This window comes from Equus asinus, chromosome 25, assembly GCF_041296235.1.
Source record: "Equus asinus isolate D_3611 breed Donkey chromosome 25, EquAss-T2T_v2, whole genome shotgun sequence".
Classification (NCBI taxonomy): domain Eukaryota; kingdom Metazoa; phylum Chordata; class Mammalia; order Perissodactyla; family Equidae; genus Equus; species Equus asinus.
Genome location: NC_091814.1, coordinates 18496324 through 18509072, shown reverse-complemented (window position 1 = coordinate 18509072; position 12749 = coordinate 18496324). Strand labels below are relative to the sequence as shown.

The 12749-nt window shown below is 56.7% G+C and overlaps 1 protein-coding gene across 10 annotated transcripts in view; it reads left to right on the top strand.

The window, feature by feature from the left end:
* Positions 1-12749, top strand: part of ARHGEF11 (Rho guanine nucleotide exchange factor 11) — a 98227-nt gene extending 85478 nt beyond the window's left edge. For 9 of the 10 annotated variants that reach the window (XM_014836918.3, XM_070497996.1, XM_014836915.3 and 6 more), the window contains 18 exons: positions 50-97; positions 311-498; positions 816-962; positions 1551-1630; positions 1769-1894; positions 2497-2614; positions 3497-3675; positions 4255-4330; positions 4524-4691; positions 5525-5615; positions 6379-6504; positions 6944-7005; positions 7972-8190; positions 8536-8898; positions 10029-10124; positions 11005-11252; positions 11473-11662; positions 12246-12749. In XM_014836918.3, coding sequence (XP_014692404.3) covers positions 50-97; positions 311-498; positions 816-962; positions 1551-1630; positions 1769-1894; positions 2497-2614; positions 3497-3675; positions 4255-4330; positions 4524-4691; positions 5525-5615; positions 6379-6504; positions 6944-7005; positions 7972-8190; positions 8536-8898; positions 10029-10124; positions 11005-11252; positions 11473-11662; positions 12246-12304 — 2584 coding nt within the window. In that variant the 3' untranslated portion in view covers positions 12305-12749. The remainder of the gene's footprint in view (positions 1-49; positions 98-310; positions 499-815; positions 963-1550; positions 1631-1768; positions 1895-2496; positions 2615-3496; positions 3676-4254; positions 4331-4523; positions 4692-5524; positions 5616-6378; positions 6505-6943; positions 7006-7971; positions 8191-8535; positions 8899-10028; positions 10125-11004; positions 11253-11472; positions 11663-12245) is intronic. The other variant, XM_014836921.3, reaches the window with a different exon arrangement.

Genomic DNA, 12749 nt, shown 5'->3' with positions numbered 1-12749 from the left:
GGCAGGGACAGGGGCAGAGGGTTGCTGAAAGGTGACATTCTCTCCACAGGTCTCTTGAGAACCCAACCCCCCCTTTCACCCCCAAAATGGGCCGCAAGTGAGTAATGGTCTCCTCTCTGTTGAGTGTCTGTGTCCCAGCCATTCAGCTGCTCCTCCCAACCCTGAGTGGCTGGTTGGGTGTTCCTCTTCTCTTCATGGCCCTCTGGTTTCCCACGGGCCCAGGGCAGGCAAGGTGGGCAGGAGAGGGAGGGACAAACCCTGTGTGTGAGGTCTTCCTCCAAGTAAGGCTGAGCTGCCCATTTTCCCCCAGGAGCATTGAGTCCCCCAGCTTGGGATTCTGCACAGATGCCCTCCTCCCCCACCTCCTAGAGGATGATCTGGGCCAGCTGTCTGACCTGGAGCCAGAGCTGGACGCCCAAAACTGGCAGCATACAGTGGGCAAGGATGTGGTATCTGGGCTCACCCAGAGGGAGATTGACCGGCAGGAGGTCATCAACGGTGAGAATGCGCTCCACCTCCCCCCACTTCCACTGTGACTCATGTGGGAACAGGTGCATAGCACCTAAGATGCAAAGGGTGGTAAAGAGTAAGTAGGGTGGGGCCCTGGGGACAGGACTAGGTCTGTGTTGCCATCCTGATAAGGGCCACCTCAGTGTTCCGGCCCCTGGGCTGGGAGAAACGTTGATGTACGATCTGAAACCAGCACTCGGTTCCCCCAAAGGTAAAGTGGTTTGGAGATCAGGGTAGTGACTAGATACTTGCTGATCTGATTTCTCTCTGTCTCCCTGCCCACCCTTGTCACAACCCCCGCTCAGAGCTGTTTGTGACAGAAGCTTCCCATCTGCGCACACTCCGGGTCCTGGACCTGATCTTCTACCAGCGAATGAAGAAGGAGAATCTGATGCCTCGGGAGGAGCTGGCCCGGCTCTTTCCCAACCTGCCTGAACTCATAGAGATCCACAGTGAGGAGCCTGTCCTCCCCATCTGCCGGCCTCCCCCCTCCAAACTCCTTCTCTGGCTAGCCTTCAGGTTTCTCTTCTGGTTTGCCCACGTGCCAGGACCTCCCTGAGTAGATAACCCTCGCTAGGCCTCTTTTCTTTAATTTCTTTTTTTAAAGATTGGCACCTGAGCTAACTGTTGCCAATCTTCTTTTTTTTTTTTTTCCTGCTTTTTCCTCCCCAAATCCCCCCAGTACATAGTTGCATATTTTAGTTGTGGGTCACTCTAGTTGTGGCATGTGAGACGCCACCTCAGCGTGGCCTGATGAACGGTGCCATGTCCATACCCAGGATCCGAACTGGCGAAACCCTGGGCCACCGAAGCAGAGCACACGAACTTAACCACTCCGCCACGGGGCCGGCCCCTCACCAGGCCTCTTTGGTGCAAGAACTTGGTGTACAACCTGAAACCAGCTCCAGTTCCCCCAAAAGTGAAATGGTCTCCAGACCCTTCCCCACAGCACTGCTGCCACAGACCCCTTTCCTCTCAGTCACAGAGGGTCTGGCAGCGCAGCTCAACCCCAGGCATTTCCATTTCTCTCCCTGCCCCAGATTCCTGGTGTGAAGCCATGAGGAAGCTCCGGGAGGAAGGCCCCATCATCAAAGAAATCAGTGACCTCATGCTGGCTCGGGTATGGTGCCAACTTCTCCCACTTGGAGGAGACAGGTCTCATTACCCACGGTTAGGGGATGTGGCAGAGGAGGAGATGGGGAGGGACCGTCCCAGGCAGGGCTGTGATGCCTGGGCCCGTGTCCCTTCTGCCTCTCAGTTTGATGGCTCCGCCCGGGAGGAACTCCAGCAAGTGGCCGCTCAGTTCTGCTCCTATCAGTCCATAGCCCTGGAGCTGATCAAGACCAAGCAGCGCAAGGAGAGCCGCTTCCAGCTCTTCATGCAGGTGAGTCCTTGGCCGCCCTCAGCCTTCCCTCATCGCCTCTAACAGTTAACCAAACCAACCATATCTCAGTAAGGCTGGAGGAAAAGAAATGTTCACCAGGGATCTCCTGAACTCCCCTCCTTCTGGCCCCCAGCTCCAGGTCCCCAGCTTTTCTCTACCAGAGAAGATAACCTGGCAGCACCTGCACCCATCCACACCCTCCCAACACCACCACCTCCCCAAAATCACGGACACATACCCACTCCCAAGACAGAGCCCACTGTTTGTTGAAAAGAACACTGGCTTAGCAGTCAGAAGTCAGGCTCACCTGCTAGCACCTGTGTACTCTTGGATGGATCTCAGCTTCCTTGTCCTTGATGTGGGACGAATACGTGCTCTGTGTAGCCTGTTTGACCATATCCCTTCCTTGGGCTGTTGGTCTCCTTGCCCCCACCAGCCTTTCCCTAAAGACTCAAGGAAGAAGCTGCCACCACTGTTTCTGGACGACCCATCTGGGATTAGGATCTGTTTGGCCTTTTCACACCCATCTGGGTCCTGAACCCATAAGCCAGCTCCCAACCACAGGTTGACGTCTTCCTCTGTGTGTGCCTCCTGCCTTCTAGGAGGCCGAGAGCCACCCTCAGTGCCGGAGGCTGCAGCTTAGAGACCTCATCATCTCCGAGATGCAGCGGCTCACCAAGTACCCACTGCTGCTGGAGAACATCATCAAGCACACGGAGGGTAGGACTTGGAGAGGGGCTAGGACTGGGAGGCAACAGCCCTCATTTCAGACCCTAGGTCTAGCACTGACTTGCTTTGTGACCTTAACAAATAGCTTGGCCTCTCTGGTCTTCAGGGTCTTCATCCTTTTCTTGTTATGCTTAGTCTCAAAGAAGATAATGATTATAAATGTGCCTTAGGAAATAGAAGGTGCTCAACAGCAGGAGGAGATAAGGGCCACCTCTAGCCTACGTGGGGCCTTTGGCAAATCAGAGGAAAGCCTCTGAGTGGACACAGGTTGGCACGTGGAGGACACCTTGGCTCCTCTGATGATCATGGTCCCACAACAGGGGCCATGGCTGGATTTTAGCCCTGGTTCATCTTCCCTCCTGGACACCTCTATGCAGTGCACAAAAGACAGACTATATGTGGTAACCCCAGAGGAATAGGGGACCAGGCTGAATAAGGGGGTCTGGGCCCAGGTTGTCACTGTCCCTGGGATCCTGAACATCTTTCACCACCCTCAAATTAGGGACATTGGTGTCAGGGTATAGAAGTGTGAGGAACCTCAGCCTGATTTGAATAGGCTTCCTGGAGGCACAGTCACTGCCGTCCCCCACTGTCCCTGTTCCTGTCCCCCCACATCTGTAGAGCTGGCTGTGGTCTAGGCAGGAATTCCCAGCTGCCTGTGTCTTCAAAGCAGTGGTGTGAAACCCAAGGGCACTCAATAAAAGTTAACCTTATACTTGAGGTCCTCGGGTTAGGCAGGGGTGGCGTATCTACACCCCTCCCTGCTGGTTTGTGGGAGGCCAGTCCTCAGGGCTTTAGGCAGCCAGGTAACGTTGGACTCGGCCAGATTTCTCAGGCGGGAGCCCTCAGCACCTCCTCTACCCCATTTCACAGGTGGTAGCTCTGAGCACGAGAAGCTCTGCCGGGCCCGGGATCAGTGCCGGGAAATTCTCAAGTATGTGAATGAAGCGGTGAAGCAGACCGAGAACCGGCACCGTTTAGAGGGCTACCAGAAACGCCTGGATACCACCTCCCTGGAGAGGGCCAGCAACCCCCTGGCAGCAGAGTTCAAGGTAGCAGGCAGAGGCTGTGGCATGGTCAGCCCCCCACACACCTACTTCTTGGCCACCCCTAGGAGCAGAACTCTGGTCAGGGCTTGGAGAATCTTGCTAGGAGACGGGCGTATCTGTGGTCGGAGGGCATGGCAGGACATGGAACACACACACCCTGTTAGCATTGTCACCCCATCCCTAGATAGACAGCCCCACCAACAAAGACCCGATGTTAGAACTCAGCCTGGGAGAGTAGGGGATGGGAGTCAGAGCCTGAGGAAAAGGTGAAGACCGTTTGAGAAGGAATAAAGCTGGAGGGATGGGCAGGCGAAGCAGAGAGCGACCTTAGGAAAGTGGATGGCATGTGAAAGGGGGTGGATGAGAAACCCAAGCCAGAGCCATTGGGGTACCGGCAGCACAGCTCATGCACAGGACTTCAGAGGTGCCTTGTTACTTGTCTGCGTCTCCCACCAGAGGGTAAGGACAAGGACTGTTTCTTGTTCACACTGATTCCCAGCACCTTAGCACAATGACGCACATATAGTAGGTTCTCGAATACTTGTTGAATGAATGAATGAATGAATGGTATCTCCTTAACAGAGCCTGGATCTTACAGCCAGAAAGATGATCCACGAGGGGCCCCTGACCTGGAGGATCAGCAAGGATAAGACCTTGGGTATGTGCCAGGGGACTGGGGCCGAGAGAGAATCCACGGTGGGCTGGACAGCCCCAGGGCTCTTCCCTCTCTGGATCATAAGCCCTGGAACCTGGTGCTTTCGGGGTAGTAAGGTGGCTGGGGAGGTGCCCCATGTGTTGAAGAGGGATGAATGGGCAACAGGGAACACCTCAACGCCACCACCCCCCTCCAGACCTCCATGTGCTGCTGCTGGAGGACCTCCTAGTGCTGCTGCAGAAACAGGACGAGAAGCTGCTGCTTAAGTGCCACAGCAAGACAGCCGTGGGCTCCTCAGATAGCAAGCAGACCTTCAGCCCCGTGCTCAAGCTCAATGCCGTGCTCATCCGCTCCGTGGCCACAGGTACCGTGGGGAGACTGGCCTGGGCCCCAGGGCCGTGATCCCTGTTACTAGTGTCCAGCAAGCACTGGGTGATGCAGGGCTGATCTGGGGCCTTAGAGAGCTAACCGGTCCACCTGTGTTTCTTTCCTCCTGACCCATCTAAGCAGGAGGATGTGGTCCAAGATGGGCTAGGATGACAGGTAGGATAGGGATCAAGATGCAGATAGAGAAGCTGGAGCAGACAGGATGGGATGTGGGCACCTAGGATGGGCTAAGGACGTCTCAAGCAGGATTGGGAAGCATGGGATTGGGCAAAGGGGAGCGGGACACACCTTCCTGCTCACCAGTGACTTGGGCAGAGCTCGGATGCAGAAGACTGCAGCACCCATGGTTCAGAGCGGTACAGGGGACAGGGACATTTCAGTGAGGAGTGGAGTGTGTACAAGAAAGAGCTCTGAGCTCGAGCCAGGCAACCAAATTCTCTGGGCTTGCTTTCTTCCTCTATAACATGGGATGATACCTGCCCTACTTCTTGGAGAGATCAAAAGGGGTGATGGATAGGAAAAAGTTTTATAAACCCCAAGCACCTTACACACATCAGCCCTCACTGTTAGGGGACCAGGAAGGTAATGGGGGTGGCCATGGAGATAACATTAGGGGTTCCAGAATTGCCTCTGTCCCTTTTGTAAATGAGTCCCAAGTGGTTCTGATGACCGAGGTCTGTCTCATGCTGCATTCTTGATTTGTGTTGAGGGTCAGGGCCTCGAGTTTGCACTCTGTTGTCCTGGCCCAGGCTGCTGTCACACCTCTGCCACCCCCAGTATAGACCCTTCTAACTTCCTTTCCTCACACAGATAAACGGGCCTTCTTCATCATCTGTACCTCCGAGTTGGGCCCACCCCAGATATATGAGCTGGTGGCATTGACATCATCAGACAAGAACACGTGAGAATTGATTGAGGGGTCACACGTAACTGCCGTCCCGTTGGGACCAGGGTGGTGTGTATGAGGATGGTGGGCAGTGAGGCCAGGGCTGGACCCCAGAGCAGTCAGAGGACAGGGGCTGGGCAGGGAAGGGGGAGATGGGGCAGATGTGGAGGGGCTGTCAGGAACACCTTCCCTGCCCTGTAAGCCGGCCTGTGGCAGGGAGGAGGAGTCCCCCACAGGCCCCCCCGCCTTCTGCTGCTTTCCTGTCTCTGGCTCCACGCCCTTCCGTTGGGGTTCTTCTGCCCCTTCCCCTTCCAGCATATGAAATTCATGCATTCCTCTCAGATGTTTGCCGCCAGGACCCTCATCCCCCCGAGGTCATCCAACCACCCCGTATCCCCTGACAGCAGCCAGCCAGAGGTGGCGTGGCACAGAGAGGGAGACAGGTGGAGGTAGACAGTTTCTCAGCCTCAGGGTTTTCATCCGTAAGCAGTGGGTCCTGCCACTTCTTAGAGAGTTATTTTGAGAGAGTAAACAGATGCAGAATGCTTAGCACAGAGCCTAACAGAGGGTTGGTGCTCAGTAATCAGTAGCTACAAGTAATAGAACTCCACAGAGCAGCCAGTCAGGACTGAGGGGAGGTGGGAACAGGCAGAGGATTGTAGGGGCAGGACATGGAGAAGGGCCTCGAAGCTCTGGGTGGTGGAGTCAGCAGGGGGAGATGCTGTGCACCTTGGCCTTGTTCTTACCACCAGTCCTCTCTGTTCCTGCCGAGCAACAGATGGATGGAGCTCTTAGAAGAAGCCGTGCGGCACGCCACCAGGCACCCTGGAGCCGCCCCGACGCCCATCCATCCCCCGCCCCCGGGCCCCCAGGAGCCAACCCACCCAAGCCCCACCGCGAGCAGGTGCTCAGCCCTCCAGTCCGCCTCGCCATCCCCACTCCAAGCCACTCATTTTCTGCTGCTTCCAAGCCCTTCACCCCTGGGGATGGACAGCCTCAGTAGACAAATGTTAGCAGGGACGTGCCTCCACGTCTCTGCCTTCTGTCTGTCTGCTGTCCCCCCGCAGCCCCCATCCTGACTGTAATGGAGACTGTGCCTGAAGTGGGGTGGGGGCTGTAGAACTGGGACCAGGAGGAGCTTGGCCAGCACCCACCCCCACAAGTTGCCAGCCAGACGGCAGGTGCTGAAGCCTAACACCTCTCTTCTTGGACCCCACTCCTTCGTTGCCCATTCTAACTCGGGAGGCCAGGGTGGAATTTTGTGACATCACCACCTGCTGGCTGGCAGAGAGCCAGAGTCCCCGCAGGTGATCTTCCCTCCCCCTTGGCTGTTTCTCCCTCAGGGCGGGGCTGGATGACTCAGAAATGTTCCATGCGGAACCAGAACCTGAGGAGCTTCCTGGAGGTGAGTCCCCCCAACAGCCTTTGTGGGAGCCCACCCCAGTCCATTTTTTGTAGGCACAGGTAGGGAGGTGGTCAGGTGTGGGTGTGGGGTGCTGGGAGAGATCCATCAGGGCCAGAGGTAGGAGGTTTGAGGAGAAGAGAGAGGAAACAGAGTGAGGAAGAAAGTGTCTGGAAGAAGGAGAACAGACTTAAGTGAGCGGAGACTAGCTCACTTGAAGAGACTCCACCCTGGCTCTCTGCTGGCAGGTAGCTAGCAGTGGCGGAAGAGGGGCAGTCAGGCAGGGTCCAGGGGCCCTGCTTCTTCCAGTCGGGTTACTAATGGGGAACGAGATGCACGCGGAGACTGCAGGGACTGGGAGCTCAAAGGGCTTCAGACCCGATTACCGGGATGGGATTGGCAGGGGTGGGAGGGTCCCGAACAGAATTCTCCTTGAGGTTTTTTTATGTGAATAACTTCATGTCTTGGGTTTAGAGAGAAATCTCCCTGGGTGGGCTCCCTGGCTGTTTCCCTCTGATTAGAATGCTTTTCCTCCGAACTCCCACACCTCCTCGAGTATTTGTACAAATGTTCTCTCTGCATCGATACACCTTCTTGGAGCACTCGGGTTAATATGTAATCAGCTGTCCTGGTCCCACACACCCTGCTCAAGTTTTTCTTCTTTCCTATAACACTTCTCACCTCCTACTTTATTCAGATAATAACTTACTTTATTATTTCTCCATGTGCGTCACTAGGATTTAAGCCCCACATGGAGGTTAATCTCCTCACTAGAATTTAAGCTCCATTTTATTGGTGCTCTATGCCAAGAGTCTGGGACACTGCCTGGCCATAGCAAGTGCTCACTAAACGTCTGTGGAATGAATCAGCCGATGTTCCCAGCCCCCTGAATCCAAAGCTGGGCATGGGATCAGCCCACGTGTGCCCTCCCTCTTTCCCTGCCTTACTCTGTCTTCCCATTCAAAATAGGCACTGGGCCCCAGCAGAGGGTCAAAGGGAAGCACCCGGTCGTGCTAGAGGATCCCGAGCAGCCGGGCCGTGTAGAGGAAGAGGAGGTGCGTGCCCTGCCTCACCCTGCTGCATCCCTGGATGTAGAGAACAGGGCCAGCAGGACAAGGGACCCCATCCTCCTGCCCCTCCCAGACCCTCTGTTCATGGAAGGACTCGCTGACGCAGCCCTAGAAGATGGTGAGTGCCCCATGCACCCTGCCGTCAGCCCTGGTCCCCCAGTAGTGTGGCCAGTGTGAACTGGCAGATGTCTCCAGGCTCCACCTGCTCGAAGGCTCTCCCTGGTTGTGCTTGAGGAGGGACAGATGCAGAGAGACAACTGTCACTCCCCTTCTGCCCGCCCCCCCCACCCCCCAGCTGGTTGGCCGGAGCCCTCCAGCTCCACTCCATGACTGAGGAGGCAGTTTCATGAAGTTAGGGGTGGGGGAGGAGAGCAGCGACCCTCCTGCCACCTCTGCGCTCTCCCAGCCCTGGCGTGGTGTGCAGTCCTGTGCTGGGAAAGCCATCACCCTGTTTCCCCTCCAGTGGAGAACCTGCGGCACCTGATCTTGTGGAGCCTGCTGCCAGGTCACTCCGTGGAACCTCAGGCTGCCAGGGAGCCCGAGGACGACCTGACACCTACACCTTCTGTCATCAGCATCACCTCTCACCCCTGGGACCCAGGCTCCCCAGGGCCAGCTCCCACTGGGGGTGAAGGGGACAACACCCAGCTCCCAGGGCCAGAGGGGGCCCGGCCAGAGCAGGAGGACGTGGCTCTTTGTTCTCTGGAACACTTACCCCCAAGGACCAGAAATTCTGGGATCTGGGAGTCTCCCGAGCTGGACAGGAATCCAGAGGAAGAAACTTCAAGCACAGAGGCAGCAGGAAGTTACAAAGTTGTGAGAAAAGGTAAAATAAATTGGGGTGTCCACTGGGGAGACAAATGCCCAGCTTTGCTAGGGTAGGGGCGAGTCTTCCAAACGGCTCCTTCCTTCCCGCCTTTGTTCCGGAAGCCACGTGTGCAGGGCTCACACTGGGTCCTGGCAGAAGGGGACATGTTGATACTGTGCAAAGACTGTGGAGTCGGACAGCCAAAGTTCAAAACCTTATTTCTGTCACTTGTGTGACCTTAAAGAAAATTCTCAGTCATCTCTGCACCTCGTGTTACAGTACGAGGGTATTGCCTACTGCCTGCACGAATCAGCTCTCAGCAAGTTTCGCCTGGTGTTCTTCACCCATGTCCCAGTCCTAAGGAAAGGATGAGGACAGGAGCCTCACTGCTTCTCAGGAGCCTCACTGCTGGAAAGACAAGGGCGGATGCTTGCAGCCAGTCGGTCCAGAAAGCAGTGATGAAGGAGCTGGCAGTGTGAGGGGTGGAGATGGCAGCTGGACTAGACGTCAAGCAGTGGGGGGTGGGCTGTGCAACAAGGCTGGGAAGACACATGGAGGGTAAGGGGGGGTCACGAATGAGCAAGGGGGTAGGGAGTGTGCCCCAGCTTGTGGAAAACCATGGGGGGCTTTAAGACAAGAAAAGCTGAGACTAGCCAGGGTTCGTGCTCAGGACAGGTTTGTCTGGCCAGAGCAGTGAGCCCTGGGGAGGGAGGCCCTAGGTGCAGGGAGGAGTAAGCTGAGGATGAATACTGGTCTGAGGAGTGTGGCGGGAAAGATGAAATGAGGCCTGGGGTGCCCGCGACGGGTGGATGGGGCCTGAGTTAGTGCGAGGGGGTTTCCTAGCCTCCCTGAGTGCACAGCTGTGCCTCCCTCTCCAAGAACACTTTTCGTTCTGTCTGCCCAAGGTCTGCCCTCTCCTTGGTTTCTGGGAACTGACCCTCCTTCTCTCCTTCGGTGAACTGGTGGAAGGTTCTCTGCAGCTCCCTGGGGTGTAATCATGAGTGATCCGGTGTTCATTTGGTTCTTCCCTTTTTCTTTTTCTCCATCCCCACTCCCCCTTCTCTCTCCCTCTCCTTCCTGCTCTCTCTCCCTTCCCTTTCCTCCTCTTTCGGTCTCTGCTCTCCCTGGTGGTGGTGGTGTTGGTGCAGCTGAGGTGGCAGGCAGCAAGGTTGTCCCTGCACTACCAGAGAGTGGCCAGACAGAGCCTGAGCCACCTGAAGTGGAAGGCGGAGCAAAGGCTACGGGTAATGAACTTCTCCTTGGAGCCAGAGACAGGCCAGGGCTGGAGCGAGGGGCCTGTGGGGGCAGAGCTGGGCTTTGGGAGTTGGAGCCCTACCTGCAGTCACATGGGGGGACACACCCGTGCATTCCCTCAATTGTCTGGAATGGGGAGGGAGTAGGACATGGGCCTCAAAACAGGGAAACAGACTCTGTGCCACCCACTTGTCAAGAGCTGCCCAGGTGCCTTTCAGAACAGTAGGTTTGGCAGTCTGTGCTGTCCTGAGATTGGGCAGGGAGGCCCAGTGTCCTTAGCGTGACTGTCTGAGCCACGACTCCAAGGTCACCGTGGAAACAGGCTTACCTGGCCTCCCAGGTTCCTCGGTGTTTCCTATGCTTACTGCCCTGTCAGGGACCCACCATGGCCTTCCTCCAGCTGCCCCAGGCCCCCTCTGATGAGCTGAGGTGTCTCTAGCATCATGAAATAGATGGCGGTTGGGGAAGGGGGTGGGGCTGAAGTTCACAGCAGAGCTTGAGACGGGGCAGAGTGAAGGAGGCGCCGCCCGCTCCTTTCACAGGTGCCCGAAACCAGCCCACCCCTCTTGACCCTTCCTTCAAGGAGCAGAGCCACTCCATGTTTCCCAGATGAAACACGGAGCCCCTGCCACTTTCTCGTAACTTCCACCACTTCCCTTGCTATGGGCCAAGCTCAGCAAACTGCTATCTGGAAGGCTCTGGAGGAGGAGAGCTATGAGGGATGGGCAGGCGGCGTGAGGCCAGCCCGCTCTGCGCTCATTGTGGTGCCTTCCCTGGCCCTCTCATTCGGCACGGGGAACACCACGGGAGGGAGGAGGGCTTCGACTTCTCTCTGTTTGACTCCTAACCTCTCTCTTGCTGTGGGGACAGGGAACTGTTTTTATGTCAGCATGCCAGCAGGACCCCTGGACTCAAGCAGCGACCCCTCAGAGGTACCCACGAACCCCTCCCAGCCTGACAGCCTCCCTGCCTGGCAGACTGAGCCTCGGCCCCAGCGGCTGGGAAGCAATGAAGATCAGAGGCGCCCCGGCCGCTCTCCCCCCAGCCTGGCCCTCAGGGACGTGGGTCTGATCTTCCGCACCATTGAACAGCTCACCCTCAAGCTCAACAGGCTCAAGGTAAGGGAAACGGGGCTTGGGTCCCTGGAGGCTTTCTGTGGTGTGTCCCTGGGAGCCTTAGATCCTGGCCTGGGGCTCTTCCCTCCTCGCACCTAGCCTCACTCAAGCACAGCCCCATCCCCAGGGCCCAGCACGGATAAGAGAGCCTGGTCCCTTCCCCAGGGACCTTATGAACAGGAGGACTCGAGGGCACACATCCCCCTGCAACTAACTCTTCCAGGACATGGAGCTGGCCCACAGAGAGCTGCTCAGGTCCCTCGGGGGAGAGTCATCTGGCGGCACCACGCCTGTGGGCAGTTTCCACACAGAGGCGGCTAGATGGACAAACAGCACCCTGTCACCTCCAGCCAAGGAGCCCCTAGCCTCTGACTCCAGGGACAGCCAGGAACTGGGGCCATGCCCTGAGGATGGTGAGTAAAGCCGCTCCCCTCTTTGTACCTATGCTGGGGGAGAAGGCCTCCAACTCGGGAGGAAACGTCACCCGCAGTGTGAGGGGAGCGAGGGCTCTGAGGAAGGGGTCTCACTTGCCCTTAGGTACAGTTAATTCATCCCTCAGCTTCAGAAAGAGATCTGTTTAGGGAAGCCCCACAGAAACTCCCCTCAAATGGGAAACTTAAAATAGAAGCCTCTATTTCCTGGGTTATGGAGATAATGAACCAGGGTGAGCCTAGTCTCACATCTAAAATCCGTTCTTATTAAACGGTTCAGAATCAGATTGAGTGGGCCAGCCACAAGGCTGTGTTCCATCTCAGGGAGACAAAGCGCATGCCTGCCTACGGGCTTCAGGGGCCGACAAAACAAAAGGGGGGTTCAGTAGACAGCCCTCTCCAGGCCCCACAAGAAACTCGAGGGTTTCTGGAGGAGAGCACCTTGTCACAGACAGATGGCGCCACAGGAGCTGCTCTCACGAGCTTGAGGACTTTCCGGGCTAAACATCAGAGGGAGGCCCACCTCAGAGGCCAGCTCCTCATGCCATCCCTGCATCCTCCACAGGCTCCGACACCCCCCTGGAAGACAGCACGGCGGAGGCAGCCACATCCCCAGGGCTGTAACTGTCCACACCACCAAATCCTCTGCAGCCCACTCCTGCTCAGGGGCACAGGGTGGGGAGACCCCTAACCTCCTCCCTGTGTGGAGGCAGTTGAGGAGACGGATCCAGCCGAGACCCAGGGGGGAGACCCGCATGTTGCTTGGTCTGCTAAGATCGGAGTCAAGTTCCAGTGTCTTTTTCCCTCCCTTCAGCCCCCCTCCAAGGCCTCGTGTCTCCTAAGCATGCTAACTGCATCCGACAGGCCCCCGTCCCCCGTGCGCGTGTCCACCTGTGTGTGTGGGTGCCCTCAGACATGCAAGTGAAGGGAGGAGGCTTCTGTGTAAATGCACTTTCTTCCTCCCTCCCTTTCTCCACAGGACCCCAAGGCTGGGGTGGGGGCCTCCACCTCTCTGTCACTTTGGTTTCCTATAAATATGTATGTATTGTAAGTGCATCTTTGCTATTGT